Here is a 22222-nt window from a genome sequence, read left to right on the forward strand (position 1 = left end):
GATAAAATACTACCTTTTAGATGACATGGATGGAACTTGAGGTGGTTGTGCTAAGTAAAGGAAGAATTTGTAAAGCTGATTATGAGAAACAAGTACGTAGATATGCCCTTTGTTAGTCTCAAGTGTTTTTCTGAACTGCACACCTGACTTTAACGAGGATGTGATCATAAAATCAATATGGCTGCCAAGAGTGTTTGAACTGATTCTGACTGGAGTGGTGGGTAGATATGACTTCTCCTGGGTTCTTGACCTCACCATTTCAATTTCATTGAATTCATTAGGCCAGACTCTCCATCTTTAACTCAAGTCATACAGATGATGTGAGTTATGAATATAGATGCAGGTAATGACTTATACTGCTTCATCTCCCTAGCATACTCACATATACTACTGCTAGAATAAACTGGTGAAACCCTTTAACAGGCAACTTAGCCTGATATGTTACTTTCCCTAAGAATGTTTCAATAGTTTAGTTAGCAATTATACTAAGATATAACCAGAAATGGACAAGCCCTGGACACATGAGGACATTCACTGAAGGATGGAAAGATTATTTATAACAGCAACACCCACAACAGGGACTAGCAGGGAACAGTAGGGAACTAACATTTTGTTCTTGCTTTGTTCTAGCTATCATTTTTAGCATTTTACATATTTCATTTGTCAGCACATTTCAACTTACTGACAATCCTATGAAGCAGAGGCCATGAGTTGGTCTCTTTTTTCAAAGAAACTGAGGGATGGAGAGATAGTTGTTCAAGTTAGTGCTGGAGCTGAGATCTGAATTCAAATAGGCCAGCTCTGCAAAGTACTGTCACACTTTCTGACTTAGTCAGACCTCAGGTATTATGTAGTTAAGTGTGTTATTTGTATTCATGTGGAAAAATATTTATGTTCCATGTCTAGTTAGAAAAGGAAACATGGTCACAAATACGTACAGGAAAAAAAGATTAAAAAAGAACAAACCTCTATGCTTAGAAAAAGAGATTCATAGGTTTAAACACTTAGATGTTATTAGTGACGATCTTTGGATGAACTGTGAGTTTCTCCGTAATTTTCTATTATTTTAAAAGTAAGCTTCTATTGCTTTGTAGATGGTAAAAATGGTAACTGATTCCTTTTTCAAACTCTGTGATTTCTGCTCCCACCTATTTTTCCCTCTACTTTTCCCTCTCCCCTGCTTTGCCACACACTTTACGCAATTTTTTTTCTCCTGGACCTTGTTTCTCCTACCCTTTATTTCTTATCCTTTTCCCTCCTTTTTTCAGGAAGCACTAAAGTGCTTCCTCCCAGTGCAGAGGAGCAGATAGTGAGGTCTTTTCTGAAACAACAGTTCTTAGCATTATGTTTTTGTTTTACTTATGACTTCTAAAATTAGTGGAATAAAACTCTTTGAGCTTAAAGTCTGAGGGCCCACTGCTGTTCTAGCATTCTTAGCTTTTGGCTCCTTCTCTGCTGTTGGTGAGTGAAGGGACTTCTGAGTCTCCTTCCTACATGTCTGCTGGGGTCACTTTCCTTGCAACTCTTATGCTTTTCCTTCTTGCTCTTCCTTACTCCAGGCCTGCACTTCTCTTTGGAATCCTTAGATCAGCCTAGTGTCCCCACGACTAGGTGGCTGTCTGACTCAGTGGACTCATCCTGAGGCCACGTCAATTATCTTCAACTGGTTTTCCCAGGAGTAGAAGCAGCAAGATTGATGTTCCACGGACTGGAGCCTTCTGGGATTCAACTCAAGAACACCTACAAACTAAGCTAATAAGGAAGGCTTGTCTAGGTTGGAAAACCGTGCTCTATCTAGATGATTCTTCCCTAAATTCTAGACTCCTTATGTATAAGTGCTAAGAAAACTTTTGAAGTCATTTAAGCCTTTATTCCGTTAGCATTTTTTTTTCTACCAAATTTTGCCTCAAATTCACTACCTGAGAGCAAGGAACACTGGTAGCCTTAAAAATATAAAGCAGTCCCTTTTTTTTTTTTTTTTTAAAGATTTATTTATTTATTTATTTATACAAGCACTGGGTACAGTCAGAAGTGCGGGAGGGTGAGAGAATTCACCAGAGCCAGAGCGGGGAGCAGAACAGGCAGAAGAACCGAAGTACACTGCTGAGGGGAGCAGTGGGCAGCAGGAGAGGTCTGTGCACCATGTGGGACCCTCGCCCAGGGGCCAGGGATCGAACCTGCACTGCAGAAGATTCGCAGCCCAGCTCTCAACCAGTGCGCCACCAGGGAGGCCCTAAAGCAGTTCCTTTTTGAAAATGTTTGCCTCACTCTGGTTGTTTATCATTTCATGCTGTTCTCACAGCTAGAGCCTCTCACCTGGCCTCACTGATGGAAGTCCCTCTCTCTTACTGCCAAGGGTGGTTTCATTGATGTCCTTCTTGGATAAAGATGCTTTCAAGTTATCCTGTTTCTAGGCCCATCAGATGCTAATGCTAAGTTTATCTTTTCTTTTTCCCAAAGGAAAAACAAAACATCAACCCCACCCCTGCCCCCTGAAAGTAAAAGTAATGTGTTCACAGCAAGCAATCACACAAAACCAACCTGCATATAAAGGTGTTGATAAGAAGTGGCAAGCTCTTGTATTTTTGCCACTCGGAGAGAGATGTGACAATTAATCACTTTGATTTTTTGAGTATTCAAAACCCCAACTTTATCTGCCATAGTGGACCTTTCTGCTTCCCACTCACTCCCCTACATGTATCTGACCAGCCACTTCTGGTCAGTTCTAGTTCCTCCAGTCCTATAAGTTCATTCCCATTTCTATGACTTCAGTTCAATGTTTTGCAGGTGCCCCTACCCTCCACCCACCCAACTCATCTCCAATTTAAAAAACCCAGCTCAAGTCCCCTCCTACTGCATGGAGCCTCTCAAGCCTTACTGATGTCTCAAACCTGTGCCACACAATTCAACCATATAACTGCCTCCTCCTGGTGCTACACCTCCTCACCCATGTCACGCATTGTGGGGGGGCTGAGATCGTGCCTTTTGGTTTTCTAGAGTTTAGTGACATGATGGGCAATCATAAATATCTGTCTCATTATACATGTGAATAAATAAATGGTTACTAGAGGGGCTTTCCTTTAATTTAGGGAAAGTTCTTAATCTCTTAAAGACTGCATTTATTTTTTCAAGAGATTGCAGGACTATAGGTAGTGATCATTTACATGAATATCCTGTTTTTCACTCTCCCCTGCAATGATTCCCAGGATACTTAGGAGGTTTGTGCGCTAGTTAAGACGCGATTTCCCCTCCAAGCTTCCATCATAAAGCTTATGAGTTTCGGGGGTATCATTCACTTTCTGCTCACTAAACTGTCCCTTTCTGCATTCACTCCCTCAAGTTCACACAATCCATGGTGCCTCAACTGATAGCACCTCTATAAACCAGTGCTCAAATTACTCTTTGTAGCTTAAAGTACCCAGGTGATGAATGTTTTTCTGTACCTTCTTGGTGCAGAATATTTTGATTGATTCAACAAAGGTTCTGATCCAATCAAGGGTTGTTATAGTCTTCATGGCATTGAGCAACAACATCCCAGGACTCCAAGCATACAGCAAACAGCCATGGCTGGGGTAGAATAGAAGCAAGCTTGCTCCACCGTCGTTGGCTGTTTGGGGACTGATGTACATGAGTGCAATCTACAAATTTTTAACCCAAAGGGTTGCAGATTCATGCTCACCTCTCATCACACTTAATCAGGATCACGCTGTCTGTTCCAATCCCCAAGGCTGCAGCGCCCTTCTTGAGTGAAAAATGACTCTGAAAAAAAAGCATATTTGTATACAAAGTCAAGAACCATTCCCTCACTGTTTTTTTTCTTTTCCCTTTCTACAGTCACCCCTCTTAATCTGAGGTTTCATTTCAATAGTTTCAGTTACCTGCAGTCAACATGATCCAAAAACTTGAAGTAGACTTAAAATTTTAAGATATTTTGAGAGACCACATTCATATAACCTTCCTTGTGGTATATTATTTGTTGTAATTGTTCTACTTTATTATCAGTTGTTGTTTTTAACCTCTCATTGTGCCTAATTTATTAATTAAGCTTTATCAGAGATACGTATGCCTAGGCAAACAATATAGTATATACAAGTTTTGGAACTCCCTGCCTCTTCAGGCAGCCCCTGAGACTTCTGGAAAGTATCCCTTGCAGAGAAAGGGACCACTGTATTTCTTATCTGTCCCTGCAAAGCCTGAAGTCCACACTGCTGTATAATTGTCACCATCACCCACCCACAGAGATCTTTTCATCTTGTAAAACCGAAACTCTAGACCCATTAAATGACAACTTCCCATTTTCCCTCCAACAGCCTCTGGTAACCACATTCTATGTTTATCTCTGAATCTGAACAGACTCATGTAGAAACAGACGTTAACTGACCTTTTGTGCTGACTTATTTCACTTAGCAAGCTGTTGTCACAACTCTATTGTGGCATGTGTTAGAATTTTCTTCCTTGTTAGTACTGAATCATATTCATTGTGTACATAGATCACATATTGTTTTTCTGTTTAGCATCATTGGACATGGACTCTTCAGCCTTTTGACCAGTGTGGATAATGATGCTCTGAACAAGGGTGTACACTCCTCTCTTCAAGGAAAGAACTGAATACTTGAAAGATATATTGAGCCTGGCTTTTCATTCTTTTGGGTAAATACCCCAAAGTAGAATTGCTGGATCATATGATTCTTCTACTTTTGAGGGATTACCATGCTGTTTTCTACAGCAGCAACACCATTTTACTTTCCCACCAATGGTGCTCAAAGGTTCTAATTTTCCCACATCCTTGCCAACACTTGTAATGTTCGTTTTTTGACAATAGTCATTCTAATGGGGATAATACCTCTTTATGGTTTTGCTTTGTGTTTCCCTAATGACTAGTGACATCAAGCATCTTTTTATGGGTTTATTGACCCTTTGCACATCTTCTTTGGATAAATATCTCTACAAGTTCTTGGTCCATTTTTTTTTTTTTAACTCACTTGGGCTTTTGAGTGAGGATAACAAGACCTTGGAAATTGTAGATGGACCTGTTCCCTAGCACTCAGTAATCCAAGCCAATCTTACAGACAGGCATAAGAATACAGCAACTCCTTCAGCAGCGGGGCATCTTGTGGCTTCTAGATTTATATTTTTCTACTAAGAGGAGGCCCACATTTCCTCTCCAGTTCAGTGAAATTGTGTACACTCAAGTAAGAGAAGTTTGCCTTAAATCCAGCAATCTTCATCCCAAAATTGTTAGAAGGACGATTCGTTGTGCCCAGCCAGGGGCAGGCTTGGGAAGGAGGCATTGGTCCCTGGCTCGGACGAAGAGCATGTGATGAAAGGTCACACTGACAAGCCACTGCCAATTCTTTGTTGCTGCTTTTGGTTATTGATTCAGGCAGGATTCAGAATCTCAATGGCTGTAATCACTGTACAATTTGGAAAGCTGAGAAAAGCTAACCTAAACCCAGCTGTACTGCATCTGCCCAGCAGCCTCTTACTATTAACTACAGATCATTAAGCTGTCCAAAAGGAGTTCTGCTACCTCAATTTACATCTCCAAAGGGTTGCTGACTGGAATTTTAAGTCATGGTTCCATAGGCCATTCCAGCGAGAGTACTAGAGTGTACTCTCTTCAAAAGCCCACTTTTGATTCATTTGAATTCTTAAGTATGCAGCAGAGGAACTGATAACACATATTTTTAGGAGGTGTGTCTAATAAGCAAGAAGACATAATGGCAACAGATAACATAAACCGAAAATCAAGTTACTGAATAGAGACATTTAGAAAACCCAGTGTGGCTAAGTAGTAACGAGAAAGAGCCATTTGTCTCCTTTTACAACCTCAGAAAGAAAATAATGGACAGTTTTTACCAAGAAACCTGGGAATTTGGGGAAAAGCTTAACTGGGTCTGTAAAGATGCATGGCTCCCCCGCCAAAAAAAAAAAGTCCTTCTTGTGTAGTTAGATCCCTGGGTGACCCCAAAGAGAAGGAGTCAGGGGACATAGTGCTAAGTGTCTCAGTGCCGTGAGGACACAGAACAGAGGAGGCAGCTGCCTCACTGAGCAAGCACAATCTACTCAAATTAAGCGCCTCAGAGAATGAGCTTAAGCACTAAAATGCCAAATGGCAAATTGGGGATAAGTAAGAGATCTGGTGCACCTGGTCAACAAGAGGAAGTAGTTTTGTTTGGGCTTTAATGAGAAAGAATAGAGATTCTCAAATGAGGAGTAATTATCTAGGATAATTGATCACTGCACCTAATGCCGCACACTTAAAGAAAAAGATGTTCCCAAATAGAAAGTTTCAAGATGTGGGAACAGAGGTGACATGAGGCATGAAAAAGAAAATTAGGTACTGAACGGAGTCTGTTTATATTTTCAGGAAAGGGAGCAGAGAGATAACTTATTCACATGCAGCAAGGGACATATGGAGAGGAGGGAACTTGGGAGGAAAAAAAAAATAGATACTGCCTGGTGAGGAAGAAACAGTGAAGACAGTTTGAATGGCGTGCCTCTCTGAGCTCGGCAGACAACAGGTGGAGGATCTTTTTGAATCCTTGGCACCATATTTTATTGTTGATGAATCAGAGCTGAGCAGCATCCAAACAGCAACCTCCTGGATGCTGATGAGCTGCAGATCAGGTGCCCAGAGAAAGCTCAGAGGGAGCTGGACCTGTGCAGAGCATACGTGGGACAGGTGGATGGTGGTCTTCAGACCAAGGTGGCTTCTGGAGGCAACACCATGAACAAACACTGGAAGCTCTAAGGATTCAGATGTGTCTCCCCGTCATCAAGTCTTGTCATTATCAGTTGTTCATCAATTGAATGGCGGGGGAATGAGCTATTGAACATCTCCCCCACCCTGATTTTGGAAAAATGATTGTAGACCCTAATAAAAACCAGTGCTTATTTAGGACTGAATCATATTTTGAGTCAAGGGTAAGAGATGTTGAAGCCCATGTTTTTTATTTTGTATTAAATGAAAAATTTTAGATCGTTATAAGTTAATATCTCTACTTTTAATATAGTAATCCAGATATAGGCTACATGATTCAACTGACGTTTCAATTATGCATAAATAAGGGATTTTATTGCTATAAATAATGAGAACCACCTCACCTCAGATGTGCACTGAGGTCATGAGGGGTGTTAGGAGAATATTGGGGCCTGGTCCCAGGAAAGATGTACAAGAAATGGGCCCCAGGAGCAATTGTGTGTGGAAAGGGTTAGTTCTGGTGATTTGCCTAAAAGATCCCAGTTTCAGTGAGGAATATGAAGGACATTTTTCCTTGATGTGCTTAGCTTTCAATAAAGCTATTTCTGGAGGAGCTGTGTCAGAGGAGGAAATATGGGAATTTGGAATTAAGCTCATGGTTTGGATTGTCAAAAGATTCAGAGAAAGAGATGTGAATTATTCAGCTAGGCTCTTAACTTGCCTCTACACTTACTTTCAAAAAAAGACATAAAACTCATCAGATTAATTTTTGTCAAACTTTTCTATCACTGAAGATTTGGTAAATATGAGAGATTCCAGCAAAGGATGAGTATTGAACCAGGTTATCTTCAAGATCCCTTCCCATTCTAGATTTTTGATACTATATTTTAGAGGAAATGATCTTCGAACTCCTTACTCAGAGTTTAATTGCTTTCCCTTATTTCAACTCAGTGATTTATTTATAATTTTCTTCATAGTAATATTATTTGTTTTATTTAGTCTTATTCAAATTTTCAAAAAACAGTTTCATTTGATCAGAGAATTTTAGTAGCTTGTTCCTTATGAGCTTATCAGCTAGGGAAAGTTCTAGTTTGTGCTGGTGGCTACTAAAGAGATTGGTAGCTCTGTGTGTGTGTGTGTGTGAGAGAGAGAGAGAGAGAGAGAGAGAGAGAGAGAGAGAGAGAGAGAGAGGTCATTTAGAAAACAAAAATTGTCCCTTCCTGTCAGAAATGTGTGACATTTCTGCTTGGATGCTGGAAGATGGTAAATTTCTCAATACCATTTTCATCTCTATACCTCTAAACATGTCAAGTTATACACTAAGTACTTAGAGGGAAGGACAGTGACTTGACCTGGTTTAATAGATCAGAAAATAATATTAGCACTAGAATAACTAACACAGGAAAGCAGGATTTGAGAAAAGATGCCATGTGTGGACTCAGAGCAGCCAGCTAGCTGAGGAGGCACAGTGTCTGAGCCCACAGTTGACAGAGCAGCTGATGCTGGGGCCGATGAGAAACTGAGGCACTGGATCTGCCTGCCACTCAGCCACAAAGTTGCTGGTAGAGCCTCTGGAGCTCAGTTTCTTCATTGATAAATCAAGTTTGGGTTTTTCAAGTTACCTAATATTAATGTGGAGCTCCCTATGTCAAGGTTTTATAAAGCTATCATGTGAATCTCCAAAAGTCTAGGACCTGGGAAGACTCTCAAAGGGCCTAAAAAGAGACAGTAACTCCCCCACCTTCTACTCAGCCATTTGTCTCCTCTTCCCACTGGGACCACATAGGAGTGGCAGATGTCACCCTTCCTCCCTACAGGCCACGGGATTCGGGAAGGAAAGCTACATGCAGAGATGTCAATTGTAACGTGACTTGGTAATTTTCTCTTTTCAGTCTGTGAAGATCTGTTTCTGGGGCTGGTAGAGACAAAGTAATTGCAAAATTTAAAAAAGGCTAAGGGATTATATGGCCTGGTCCAAAGCTGGAAGCAACAACACTAAATGATATGTGGGATGGAGTGGCCCCAAGATCTAGAGCCCCCAAATAAATAGACACAGTATTGCCTTCTTACCTGGAACTTCAAAGGACACACTTTTGGTGATAAAGAGGAAGTTGAAAGAAAATAACTGTTATAATGTGAATCTTATTTATCAAGTTTGCAGCCAATGTTCAAGGAATGAATTATGAAGTCCAGCTCCAGCGTAGGGACTGAGAAGGTGGGGTGCCTTGGAAGAGTGCTAGCTGCTCAGGCCTCAGAGTTTGTACTAATGCAGTCACCAGGCCTCAGGGGCTCGAGACATTTTGATGGTACCACCAGAAGTGAAATTGATATAATCTGTACATTTAACAAGCACTTTTTGAGAAGGCATGGCTCACTTTCAAGGACTCTGAGAGGTCTGAATAGAGTATTCTGAGAGACACAGCACTTCCGGTGCTCTGTAGTACTCTCATTCTCCCTGACCCACCAAGTTGTCATGAGTATCAAATGAGCTCGTGTATATTGGAATAATTTTGGAGATGGTCAAATAATAGTCACATATAAGGTATTATATATTAAAAAATAATTCATCTGTTATAAATTACTTTGTAGGTAGAACCAATTGGTACTTTACAAAAAGTTCATTATTCGAATGTTTCATTTTCAAAATGATGTGTGTAAATTGAGGTACAAGAGAGAAAATCAAATGATTCTTGTATAGATGAATCACTTTTCTTTCCCTTAAAATGAAGTAGACCCCAAATTTGCAATTTCATGAGAAGAAGGTATACTCACAGAACTCACAGAACTCAAGAGCCAAAACAAACCACCTGATAAAAAAATGGGCAGAAGATCTGAATAGACAATATTCCAAAGAAATGCATAAGGGCCAACAGGTTCATGAAAAGGTGCCCGACCTCACAATCATCAAGGAAATGAAAATCAAGATCACAGTGAGATACCACCTCACACCTGTTAGAATGGTTATTATCAAAAAGATAGTAGAAGATGTAGAAAAGAGAGAACCATGCACATGGTGGGAATGCACACTGCTGCAGCCACCATGGAAAAGCAGTGTGGAAATTTCTCAAAAAGTTAAAAATAGAAATACCATATGATCCAGCAATTCCAATTTCGAGTATGTATCCAAAGGAAATTAAATCATTATCTTAAAGTGATATCTGCAGCATTATTCACAATAGCTAATATATAAAAATAACCCAAGGGTCTGTGACTGGGAGCCTGGATAATGAAAATATGGTGTGTGTATATATATATATATATATATATATATATATATATATATATATACAACAAATATTCAGCCATAAAAAAGAAGGAAATCTTGGTTTGGGAGACAACATGAATGGACTTTGAAGGCATCATGCTAGATGAAATAGGTTGAGAGTAGGTCTTAAAAGTTCTCATCACAAGAAAAAAAATTGTACTATATGTGATGATGAGATGTTAAATAGACTTAACACAGTGATTATTTCACAACACATACTGAGTCATTATGTTATGCACTGAGTCATTATGTTATACACCTGAAGATAATACAATGGTGTAGGTCACTTACATCTTCACTACAGGGAAGAAGGAAACAGCAAAATTATTCTCAGACCATATGACTTGGGCTTTCTCCACAAGGTTAAAGCAATTTAGATTAAGTGTGAGCCCCAGAAGCTCATGCAGAAACCAGAGACCACAAGGTAGCAGATTATCTGGACTTTAAGGCTGAGACTATAATGGATAATGAAAATATGGTGTATATATATGTACAACAAATATTTAGCCATAAAAAAGAAGGAAATCTTGGTTTGGGGGACAACATGAATGGACTTTGAAGGCATCATGCTAAATGAAATAGGCATTGTGCTAAATGAAATAACACAACAATTCAGGGGTCCAGCTACACTTTAGGAAAATAGTAAATGCGGAAAAAAATCACTCATGTTTTTATACCATTGGAGAAATTGAGAAATGAAAGTTTTCTCCTGGATAGTAGACTTGGTTGTCTGAACAACGCCCTCCCTCCCAAAGACATCCACATCCTGACTCTGCAAACCTGAGAATATGTCACCTTACATGGCAAAAGAGACTTTGCAGATGTGATCAGATTCAGGACCTTGAAATTTCAAAGACAAAAGACTTCACCCCCTATGTCCTTCCACCAATCTGTCCATGTTGTCCCTCCCAAGAAGTATCTTCTGGAAAGAGAACCTCAGGAGACAAAGTATTTCCAAATATCATTCCTTTCACCTTGCCTTTATGGAATGTGACCTTAAGCCTGGAAAGAACTGAAACACGTACATGCTCAGAGGTGAAGGCAATGAGCCTGGGGACGGCAGCCATTCCTTTTTCCTTCACTTCTGGGAACATCTTAAAGCGGGCGATCAGCATGGCGTACATGTTCGATATGGCACCACCTAGAGGGCACAGCGACAGTTACCTATTCTGGTTATTCAGCAACGTGGGTTCACACATAAGCACATTCCTTATCTCCACGGACCTACAGTACTCCTTGGACACTGGGAAAGACCTTAGCAACCTATTAAACTGAATCCTCAAACTCAGGCACTAGCTAAGAGGGTCCAGAGAAGAATTATAGGGCCTAAATATCAGACAGAAACTAGCCCTACCTACCCCATCTCATTGGGAGAATTACACTGGATTCTGCTGTTACTGGGAGGCCTTGGAAAAGACTTTCAAGAACTGAGAAATGTTGCCTTTCTACCTGGCTGATGAGTGTGGTCATTCTGCATTAGGCTTATGAAAATTCTACTAATATCCTCATGGGGAACACTTCCTTCTTTTCATTTCAGTTCATGCAATGCCTTGCAGTTGGATTGAGTCAAATCAATTGCTATTAATGATGTGGACCATTAAATCAACAATTCCTATAGACAAGAATAAACTTTCAAGCTCACCTCATCACAGTCTCTCAATCCCCCCTCAAACAGTTCTTCCTCTTCAAAATTGTCATTGAAATATAATGGTTAAAAAATCTTATCCATAATTATAGAAAAACACACAACTAAGGAAAATTAAAGTCCATATTGAATTACTTTTCCTGAGTTGTTCTAAGATTGTCAAAGACCTCATACTCTCAGATTTGTCTCTTACAAATAAGGTCCCATTTGACAAACAAAGAAGAGATTTTCCCCAGGATTTCAGAATGCTTAGGTTGCTTGCTGTCTAGAAAAAAGGTTATTATGAATGCAGATGAATCTACTGGCATGGAAGCTGTGAGTCCCTGAGGCTGAATGAAGGCACAGTCTCCCCTCTCATCCAGAGGCCCTGCCACTGTTCAGTGCTTTGAATTAGGTTCCCTTCTGGTGGGACCAAAGAGCAGCAGGACTCTGTGCTAAGCCAATCGGTCCATGCAGGGCCACAAGCTCATGAGCCCTGGGCCTTGCTCAGGGGAGGCTCTATCACCTACATCTCACTCCGTCTTCAGTTATTATAAAGTCAATTCCTAGCTTTTCTAGTCCCTAGAAATATGGGATAAGCAGAATCCAGGTCAGATCCGCTCTGAGCAGACACCCTGTCAGAAAGACTGATCGTGGGAGTCATTAGTGGGCAAGGGACCAACTTTAAGTGAACTTCCATTCTTGCTTGTGGTTTCTCAGTCTTGACTTAATGATCTTTTGGGCTGGATAATTCCTTGTAATGTCCTGGGCACTGGAGGGTGTTTATCAGCATCCCTGGCCTCTACCCACTTGATACCTGGAGCACTATGCACCATCTCCCCTCAACCCAATGTGATGACCCCAAATCTCCATACATTGCCAAAATTGCCCCAGAAGGAATGATCAGCCCCAGTGGAGAGTCAATGCCCTAGTTGTTCTTAAAGATGCTGGGGAGAAAGAAAGCAGGGGAAAAAGGAGAAAATGTATACAAAGAAGGTGCATTTCAGTACAATTATCCAAGAAGTTTCCAGTTTTGCCTTCCTACCCTTCGTTTTGCAGCTCAGTCATTTTCTGTCTAAAGGGCCAGCATTCCTGAGAGGAAAAAGAGGCTCCTGGACTTCTGCTTTGGAAAACACAGCACCAGGGCAGATGCATGACCCCTGCATACTCTTATATCCCACAAATCTGCCAGAGAAAAGATGCAAACAGTTCCTGAAACACTGTAAATCTCATTAGGAAAAATAGTAGGAAAAGTTTTGTGATGAGCCCAACACTCCCTTTTCCCCTCTTAGTCCTTCATGACTTGCTGGGAGGATTGTTCCAGTTCTGTCTGGCTCACAGGTGCAGGTGACTCATACAAGCAAATTTCTCCAAGGAGCCCCAAAGGACTTTCCATGAAGCACGAAGCCTCTGGATGTTATAGATGGTGGGGTAAGGCAAACTGAGCTAGCTATGTATTGAAGTCATAGACCTAACCCTTAATAGTCCCAAGCAAAGGGACATTCAGCTCTTAGGGACATAAGATATATGATTTCCCTTATCTCCACCCCTTAAATAGTACGAATCTTCACTTCACGAATAAGACTGGAAGCTACCTAGACAGGCATCCACTGACAGGTAAGGCAGCTATAGAAAGCAGAACAGAAGCAGGTTTCATGCCTTTTATCCTGTCTCCTCCCCAATTTGTGATGACTACATCATCACATACACTGTGTCATAACATCTGTGGGCTTCCATCCTGGACTGAGAGTGTATGGGTACTTAGGATCCAGGATTCAAGCTTAAGTCTCCTTTATCTGATCATTCCCCATCACTGATGAGGATGGGGAGGTAATTCCCATCTCCATGTCTGGCTTAGTGGAATTAACAAAGAGGAGTCTTTCTCTGGGTAGATTTTCTGGAGCTTGCGGGTTCCAGGACTAGCTAGGTAAATTAGGCCTGGCCCAAGCCCTTCCCCCCACCCGTAGTAGTAGCAAAAGAATAGCTGTTCTTTCCCTTTCTATGAACCACTTAAAGAGAGCCTGGGTTGCTCCTGGCTTCCTCAGGGGCAACTCAGTCATAGAACCCACCTTATAAATGGAAGAAGAAGAAAGGGAGAAGTGGTGTTGAGCTCTGCACCCTACCTAATTCCTCTTGAAAATGTCTTATAAGTATCAGTTCCAGACACTGATGACAAAGTTCTCTCAATAGGGTGTTCCTTTGGAAAGCATCCCTTAAGTCCTAAATGCCCTACAAAATAAAGGCTCCCTTAAAATTCATCAGAGACCGGGCCTCCCCTGGTGGCACAGCAGTTGAGCGCTGGGCTGCGAGGCTGCCCGCAGCCTCTGCAGCACCGGTTCGTTCCCCGGCCACCGGCGAGGGTCCCACAAAAAAAAAAAAAAAAAAAAAAAAAAAAAAATCATCAGAGACTGTCCAATGACAAAGAGGGGGAAAAGGCTAGTTTTCCCTTCCATTTAACTCACACGTTTTCCTTCAGCACTTGAAAAATTGTGCTATACCTTTACAAACATATAACAAATGGGCAGATCCGAGTTCATAGGCAAACCTGTTTAATTTAAATGCTGGCCTTGAGGTCACTGTTCACATTCATCATGTCTGCTTTTGCTTTTTCCTTATGATCTCTCTCCCTCCTCATCTGCTTGTCTGTGGATTTGCTGAGTGAGATAAGGACTTGGCCTTCTCTGAGCCTGACACAATGAACCAGACTCAGTGAACTGAGCCCTCAGGGAGCACCAGCCCATTGTGAGCACCCCACTCTTGCCACTGATAGGCAGCAGTCAGCACACCAGGTTTCTTTTCCATGGTTCAGTGACTCCCTCTTCCTGCTGCCTCCCTAACTCCTACTTCTTCTCCATATCAGACCAAGTTTGCACACAGACCTGTGAGTCAAGGGCAAGGGTATTTATTCCAGGCTGATTCTCTGGACTGGAATAGGTAAATGGTGATAAAAGGTAGGGAGGAGAAGACTGAGCAGCATGATAAAGAAGAAAAGGAATGAGAAACCTCCTGAAGAAATCATTACCCTCTTTTTCAGGTCTAAGAAATTGTTTCCTGAGGGGTTCTCTGTCCACCTTAAAATTATTATAAATCAGCTCCCCCTGCTCGTTACTTGAAAGGGGATAGGGTGTAGAGACTCTATTCAGCAGGTCTGCTTTGTTATGTACCCAAGATATAGACTGGGTGCTTAAATGTGGCTGCCTTTCTCCTTTCACTAATTCTGAGAAGAGCCTTACTGAATGAATTCCTTGTTAGGACTCCGTATGCCTTTTGTTCTACCCATATGCACTGTGTTAAGGATGGCAATGGAAATACTGGCAAACATCATCTCTGATTATGCTCTTTTTGGACACAAATGACTAATGTTCAAGCATGGGATAGTTGGTTTGGAGACGTGGGCAGTGATCACGAGCACTAATCACGTTCTTTTGATTAGCATACAGCTTACTTAAGCAGGAATGCAGACTAGATATTTAATCTTTCCAAGGTTCATAAGGAGGCATTACAAGTCAGAAGAAAAATATGAAGAAAGTTTGAAATATCATATACCGGGAGAAAAGATTCCATCACCGGAGCCCCCTGGCCAGCCAATGATTTCTCTCATTTTCTTTAGTGTGACATATTCCAAAAGCACAAATACAGGAGCAATTTCATAGGTGAACCTGAAATGTAGTAAAGGCCACATTTTATGTATGTAGCTAAGAAAAAATTCACTACCCAATAGCTATAGAACTATTTCCTTTTTCAAACTCTATATTCACAAATGTTATGATTATAGCAGTAAGCATAGAAAATTATATCTTCTAAAAGGTTCCTCATTTTCCTATATCCTGAAAGCCAAGAGCTTCAATTTTTGGCATTATGTACCAGAGTTACTTATCATACTGAATAAAGAATTAAAGAGTAATGCTATCTAAAAGATTGCATATCATCTCATTTTTCCTCTAACATTAGGCATCATTGTAAATACAAAATGTCAAAAAAGTCCCTTTTGTGTTTAGAAAAATTTTGTATAACTTTGATTGCATGGAATATATATCAGGACTATTATCTGTTAGGCTACTCATATAATTCTGAAGTTTGTGTCACTGTTTTAGGAGACACTTAAAAAAGGGGACAACATCATAAGAGGTAAAGACTATAATAATTATCACTAATTATCATGGATTACACAAAACACATTAGCTACTTACATGTTAGTATTTGCTGTTGATGTCAGCCAGTCCGCTGCTAATCCAACCATATCCAGTCCAGTGGAAAGTTGATTGAAATATCTGGGATGCCCTAGATAGAATGGAATATCAGACTCAGAATTACATGAAATGAAAATAAATACCACTGAAGCACATGATTTCCTGAACTAAAGAACCTTGAAATACCTTTCATGGAAATCCATTTCAGAAGCTCAACACACACACACACACACACACACACACACACCCAAAGAGCACTTTTTACTATTTTTAAAGACACATTTTTTAAAACTCCCTTTAAACATATCCTTTCACGAATTTGGTTTGCAGTCTGAACACTAGTTTATTTCCTATCATTCTTTCAATACATTTGCAAACTTAAATGCTGGAACAACCCAAAGCTAAAGGTAGGATATTCCTTGTATACACTCATGCTGCTAAAAATCCCTCCCACCCTGCCCATTTTTTTGTTGTTGTTGAAGCTGCTCTGGGAATCAGTCATACCTTGACGTCCGCCAGGCATGTCAACATTCATAATAATATCAGTGACAAATGACTGATGATTACAAAAGACAAGGCAAAAATGAGAAAATAGGACGCTCAGTGGAGTGATTTGCCCTGGATTCAAAGGTGATGATTGGTGAAAAGATGGCATGGACAAACTCAATTTTTTAATGTCTATTTGATTGCAAAGACAATGAAACAATCATAGTTGAGATTTAAAGTAAACCTGAATGCAGTTAATATCACTGTATTTCAGGAAGATACATAAAGATATATTCAATAGAATAATCAGTCCATTAGCAAGGCTTATCTTATTAACTTCTCGATTTCTCTAAAACACTCTGAAGGGGTTGACATACAAATACCCCTGAAGCTATTATTTAAAATGACATTGTAAATATCTCATTAGAATTCTGTTTCCTTGTCTTGCCCCATAGAAACCTATCTATAAATATTCCATGATAATCTTAGCAGCAGAAATTTTGGAAGATTAATAATTTTGGAGATAGCATCTGATAAAAATAAGCACCTGCCACTTATTGGAAACCTGTCTGAAGCCTGGGGATGTGATAGTCTCTCATCAAAAGCATGGATAGAACAAGATAAAGGAAGGCAACTGGGGAAGCAGGAACAAAAGTCAACATATACCTTATCGCCAGGACCGGAGGGCTCTCTTATCAGCCTCCGGCATGTGGCTAGAGAATTAGACACTGAGAAAAGATAGAATTAGGAAAATCACATTTAAAAAGGATTGGGATTTGTGTAGCGCTTGCTCATTCCCTGGTATTGTTTTACCTCCCCAGGGTCTTGCACATGCCCTTCTCTCTTCTGCTCATTTTCACACCCTCTGATGCTGACTCCTGTCAGTTTCCCCATCCACTGAAAGTGAAAAAGCCTTTGCTGCCACCATCGTCTGGAACAACCCTCCACTCTCTCTGCCTCATTGACTCCCATTTCATTAGAGCTCACAGCTGAAATCATTGCCATTTTCTCCCTCCTGATGTTCCTCCATTTCTCTGTACCAAGCCATTTTTTAAAGCAAGGAATTTAGTAAGGATTAGCAAATCTATCCATTAATCTACTCTCTTGATTCATAAGCATTTTCTGGAGGAAGCTGGTGTTGTATTTTCTGGATGAAGCTGGTGTCTATTGCCACTCACTGTTTACTCTATGGGAACTTTGACATGAAAATCCCTGCATAAAATAGAAAAGGACCCCAAGGCATGTGTCCTGCTCCAGGAAATCAGAGGGCCAGTGGAGAGCAATGACTGATTACCTTTGGGGAATGATGAAAACAAGTTTGATGATTCTATTGCCTGGCTCCCTTCTATGGTTTTTTGAAGGGGGTCTACTATTGCACCTAAATCGCTCCAGCTTCATGATTTTCACCCATTGATGATGTGAAAACATGGCGGGAAATAGGTTGACAGGTCAGAACGATATGCCTTCTTGATTCTGCAAAGATATTTTGTAGAAATAATGTGTATTGCTCTCTCCCTATGACCCCTACAGGCTGCGTGAGGGCTGCCCAGCAGATCTAGGAAGGGCTCTTTGACAGCAGGGGTGTGAGAAACCTGCGGTGGAACCTGCCAGCTGTGTCAGCAGCTCCCCTGCATCCAGCTGCTGCCGCCGCCGCTACCCCCACCAGGCCCCGCGCTGCAAGCGTGCGCCGCGGAATACAGGCCGCTGCTCAACCTGCGTAGCCAGGGAGACAACCAGTTGGAGATTAGAGCCGCTCCCGCCCCTGGAACGCTCGCCACAAATTAGCAAAAGAGCCAGGAAGGATGCACAGGCTCTGCGAACAATCAGCCCCTAGCAGCTCAGACCTTCGAGGCTGCAATCAGTCGGGGCGGGGCCAAAAGTCGGTCCAATCTGCTTTCTAGGTCCCGGAGACACACGCAAGGACCGCCTTGTTTATTGACGCTTCAATTCCTTTGTTTGATGGTTGGGTTAACAGAGCGAAGACTTTAACCCCCAGCCATCACCACCACGAAATCGAACGACCCCCACCCTCGCAAACACTAATTATACCAGAATTCTATCATTCTCTGCTGTTTTCTGTACCAGCATTTCTTGCAGAGGTAATTTTAGCAATGTAAGAAGAGTTCATTTTAAAGTATTTCCCCACTGTCTCTTACTCCTCCCTAAGCTTGGAGTCCAAGTGGAAATTAGGTTAATGACTCGCAGAAGAAAGCAGGTGACACATGCATTTTATAAGAGAATCTCCTGAGGACTATCAAAATGCTTAAAGTTAGTAGGGATGGTAAATGGTACTAGCTGTTAAATACAAGTTATAGCATGAAAACTCATAAACGTGCCAATCAAATTAATGGAATTGCATTTCATTCTTTGAAATGCAATAGCATTTCACTGGGCATGGAGGAGGGAGACCAGAAGGTTATACATGTTATGAATAATATTGGTACACTTTACTTAGAAATCCAACTTAATCAAATTTCTATCTGAGCTTTGAATTAAAGGCATTAGCGCTCTACTAGACTATCAGCCTCACAAGCGTTATGGCAAAACCTAAGTATTGAATTGGTCCATCTTTTCCTGATACTATATGGAACATTGACAGGCTTTCATTGACTGGCATTCTCATTATCTTAACTCTTTAAATTGCATTTCAGACACCACCAGCTTTTAAGGATGAAGATGCAAAACATTTTTATAGATTCTTTTTGGTTTGGTAACAATAAAAATAATATGTAGCAATTTATTATTAATATATTCAAATGTTTGGCTAAGAAATGAGTCAAACAAAAATGAATTAAAAGCACTGTTCAGGTTTGCACCTATAGATATTTGAAAAGCTTGGAGGAAAAACATCATCAGTGCATTCATCATGATTTTTCTCTATGAACATAATTGAGAATGATATTTAATGAGCATTCAAAAATCATACTCCATAGACTGTTTTGAATTTGATAGCAATTGCCAAGTTAAATTCCTTTCCCTATGAATCCATAGTCTCACAAAACTGGTTACTAATGACACAGCAAATTAGTAAATATACAATTTACTAATAACATAGTAATTTGATTTCCCGAGTCAACTTCTATGCATAATTATCCTTTCTCTTGGCATAAAGAATGTGCAAAGGGGGAAGAACCCCTAAAATTCTCATAGCAAACATTCTGAAAGTGTTTGTTGTTGATTAGAATGATACTGACAATTCATCAACAAAAAATTCCCAGTATAAAAAGATCAAGTTTTCATAGCAATTAATATTCATGTACTATTTTATCTATTTATTTGCTTGCAAATCTTTTCAAAGCTACAAATCTACAGATCAATGGAGATCCACAGGGGCCACCCCCCCTCCAATTCATTCATACTTATTTTTATTGCTTTAATGAAGTGCCAAGGTGTGTCAGGATGATTAGAGGCAATGTAGAAAAGAAGAGGTAATCACGACCTGGAGAGATGAATAGCTAAAATGAAAGCATGGACTGCACCTAAATAAGTGCTCTACCTGGGATTACAGGGTAGATAATGTGGAAAAATACTGTGGGGGGAAAAGTCAGACCACGAAACACGTTAAAAATTTCCCCCCTAAGAATGTCTAATGCCTCTCCCTTTTTTCTTTTATTTTATATACAGAGTGACTGTGAAGCAAACATATTCTTGTACAACATGGCTGAATTGTTAAGCTATCTTGTATTGTGCTGTCTTTTGTGTACGTATCTTTAAAAATGGAGAAAACCTGGAGTTCATATTTGAAGGTTTGGCCATTTTTGAAATGATGCCAAAATGTTATACATCTAGTTCCCTGATCACATAGGCTGCTTCAACTAATTTCTGACCATTTCTATGGCAAATACATTTCCAGCACTACAATGATATTTGGGCTTTTTGGATTATGCTGTTTAAGTTGTTACTTCTATATTCCTTTTCTCCATTTTGGGTCACCTGAGCTGACAAATGGTTGCTTCCACATCATTATCTCCAAAGACTAATGCTTACAATGTGAATTCTGAAAATCTATACTTATTCTGACAGCTTACACTTAGTGTTCTGATATTTTCAACTTCAGAAGCGTTAACAGTATAGATCACTTTTGATGTTAATCATGGTCATAATGCTCATATTTCTTAAATGATGAAAATAACCTTGTAATTTTGAAAATAATAATAATGTCATAAAACAAAACATTTTTATAGAAAAATGGTAAAGGAGAAAAGGAGCTTTATTATTTCTGATTCCACAATACCTGTCTTAATTGCATATTTTAGAGTTGTTTGGCAATGCATCAAAATTTCCTCCAAATTTTGTGGCTGGTCTGCCAATTCCCAGTTATACTGTTGAAGAAGCTCGTTAGGGTAATGGAAATCAATCACTTTGGTTGATCTATCAAAACTTTTCACCACATATTGAAGCAGAATGTCCATAACATTTTGCAGAAATGCCAAAGTGGGCCCTTCCCCGTCACACGCTGGCAGCAGGTCTAAAACACAGAACCAAAATATCACATTTTAATTTTACCACGAAAATATCCACGCAAGATCCAGCAATTTCCCTTTGGATTGAGAGATTTTGTTAAACATAAAGCTTATGAAAACGCATACCGTTTTGTTAAAGGGGAGATATTTTTCAAAGACGAAGGAATGAGAAATGATGAGCCTCCCCACCCCCAATGGATGGTTACGTTTCAGGTCTCAATTTATTTATTTATTTTAGAGTCTGCGTCCATTAATTTATTTCACAGGGGCTAGTCTCAAAAGCCATTTCTCAGTAAATCATCTTCAATGACAATGGGAAAACTCACGTCAGAAATGTTTGAGGAGTGCCTTCGGGCTAGCCGGGGAGGTGGAAACGCACCGTTATTTCCAAAGTCAGTGTATATGTGTGTGTGTGTGTGTGCACGCGCGTTTGTTTGGATAACTGGGTGTGTAAACTCAACATAGTTGTGTAAATGCAAGAGTAAAAACCGCCCAGGTCTCACGTGAGTAAAATCTCCTGTGAACTCGCAGCTACAAATTACTCCTGAGATCTAAAGACCTAGAACCTCTCAGCTGTTCTGAACTGGAAATCAAGGCCTCCGTGGCACCAAAAACCCTGCGTACGTCTAGCTCTGAGCACGTGCTGGCTCGTCGGTCACAAACAGACGGGAGGGCGGCCCAGCGTGAAGCGCTCCTCAGCCCAGAACCCCAGGGGAACGCGGGGCCCCGCGGCGCGCAAAGACCGGTGTGCGGGCTCTGACAGTGGGGCAGGCTCGGCGATTGCGATTCTAGCTTTCAGCTCAATATTCCCCCAGGGTCCTCCCTTCACCTTCCACCTCGACGCCTTGGTCAGGCTCGCGACACCCAGGCCCTCCAGGCCGAGGTGAGTGGAGCAGAGCGAGGACTAGAGGCTGCCCCGGACCTTGAGAGGCACCTTTACCTGTTGCGTGCAGAAAAGCATAGTTGACGTCCGCTTTGGGGCAGCTGCACGGCTTCTGGTCGCAGGCGCAGGCGGCCTTCCGCGAGGTGGCCCGCGGGGGCTCGCTCCCGCCGCTCTCCGCCGGCTTCTCCGCGTCTCCGTAGAGCAGGGCTGGTCAAGGACACCGAGCACGCGCCTCGCTCAGTCGCCCCCGGCGCCCCGGGTCCCAGCCCACCCCCTGCCGAGAAGCCCCCGCCTCGGCTGGTAGTTTGAGCGCGAGAAGGGGCTTTGTTCCCGCGGCCCCCGAGGCGTCGGGCCCTATCCATCCACCTCCCCCCGGCCGCGGGCGCTCACCGCACAGTTTGTTCCCAATGCCGCCGGTGAACTTCTGGGCTACCTGACACCAGGCTCTCGCTGCAAGGAAAGACGGGCAGGAGGACAGAGAGGCAGAAAGAGAAGTGCAGGCGAACGTGTGAAATTTCCTTTTATGTAAACAACGACAACATTCGCGGGGTCGGGGCTCGGCGCAAGCCTGCAGGTGCGCTAGGTGCGCGGGAGCCTGGGGGCCCTTC

The 22222-nt window shown here is 41.4% G+C and overlaps 1 protein-coding gene across 1 annotated transcript in view; it reads right to left on the minus strand.

Annotated features, from left to right (window-relative positions):
• The window catches only part of GAD2 (glutamate decarboxylase 2), a 53229-nt gene that overhangs the window by 30263 nt on the left and 744 nt on the right, over positions 1-22222 (minus strand). Inside the window, exons 2-8 of the mRNA XM_084254155.1 lie at positions 22005-22064; positions 21672-21821; positions 20503-20736; positions 15783-15873; positions 15139-15251; positions 10994-11109; positions 3680-3759 (exon numbers count right to left, since the gene is read on the minus strand). Of these exons, the coding sequence (XP_084110281.1) occupies positions 3680-3759; positions 10994-11109; positions 15139-15251; positions 15783-15873; positions 20503-20736; positions 21672-21821; positions 22005-22064 (844 nt within the window). The remainder of the gene's footprint in view (positions 1-3679; positions 3760-10993; positions 11110-15138; positions 15252-15782; positions 15874-20502; positions 20737-21671; positions 21822-22004; positions 22065-22222) is intronic.

This window comes from Talpa europaea (assembly GCF_964194135.1).
Source record: "Talpa europaea genome assembly, chromosome: 14".
In the NCBI taxonomy this organism is placed as follows: domain Eukaryota; kingdom Metazoa; phylum Chordata; class Mammalia; order Eulipotyphla; family Talpidae; genus Talpa; species Talpa europaea.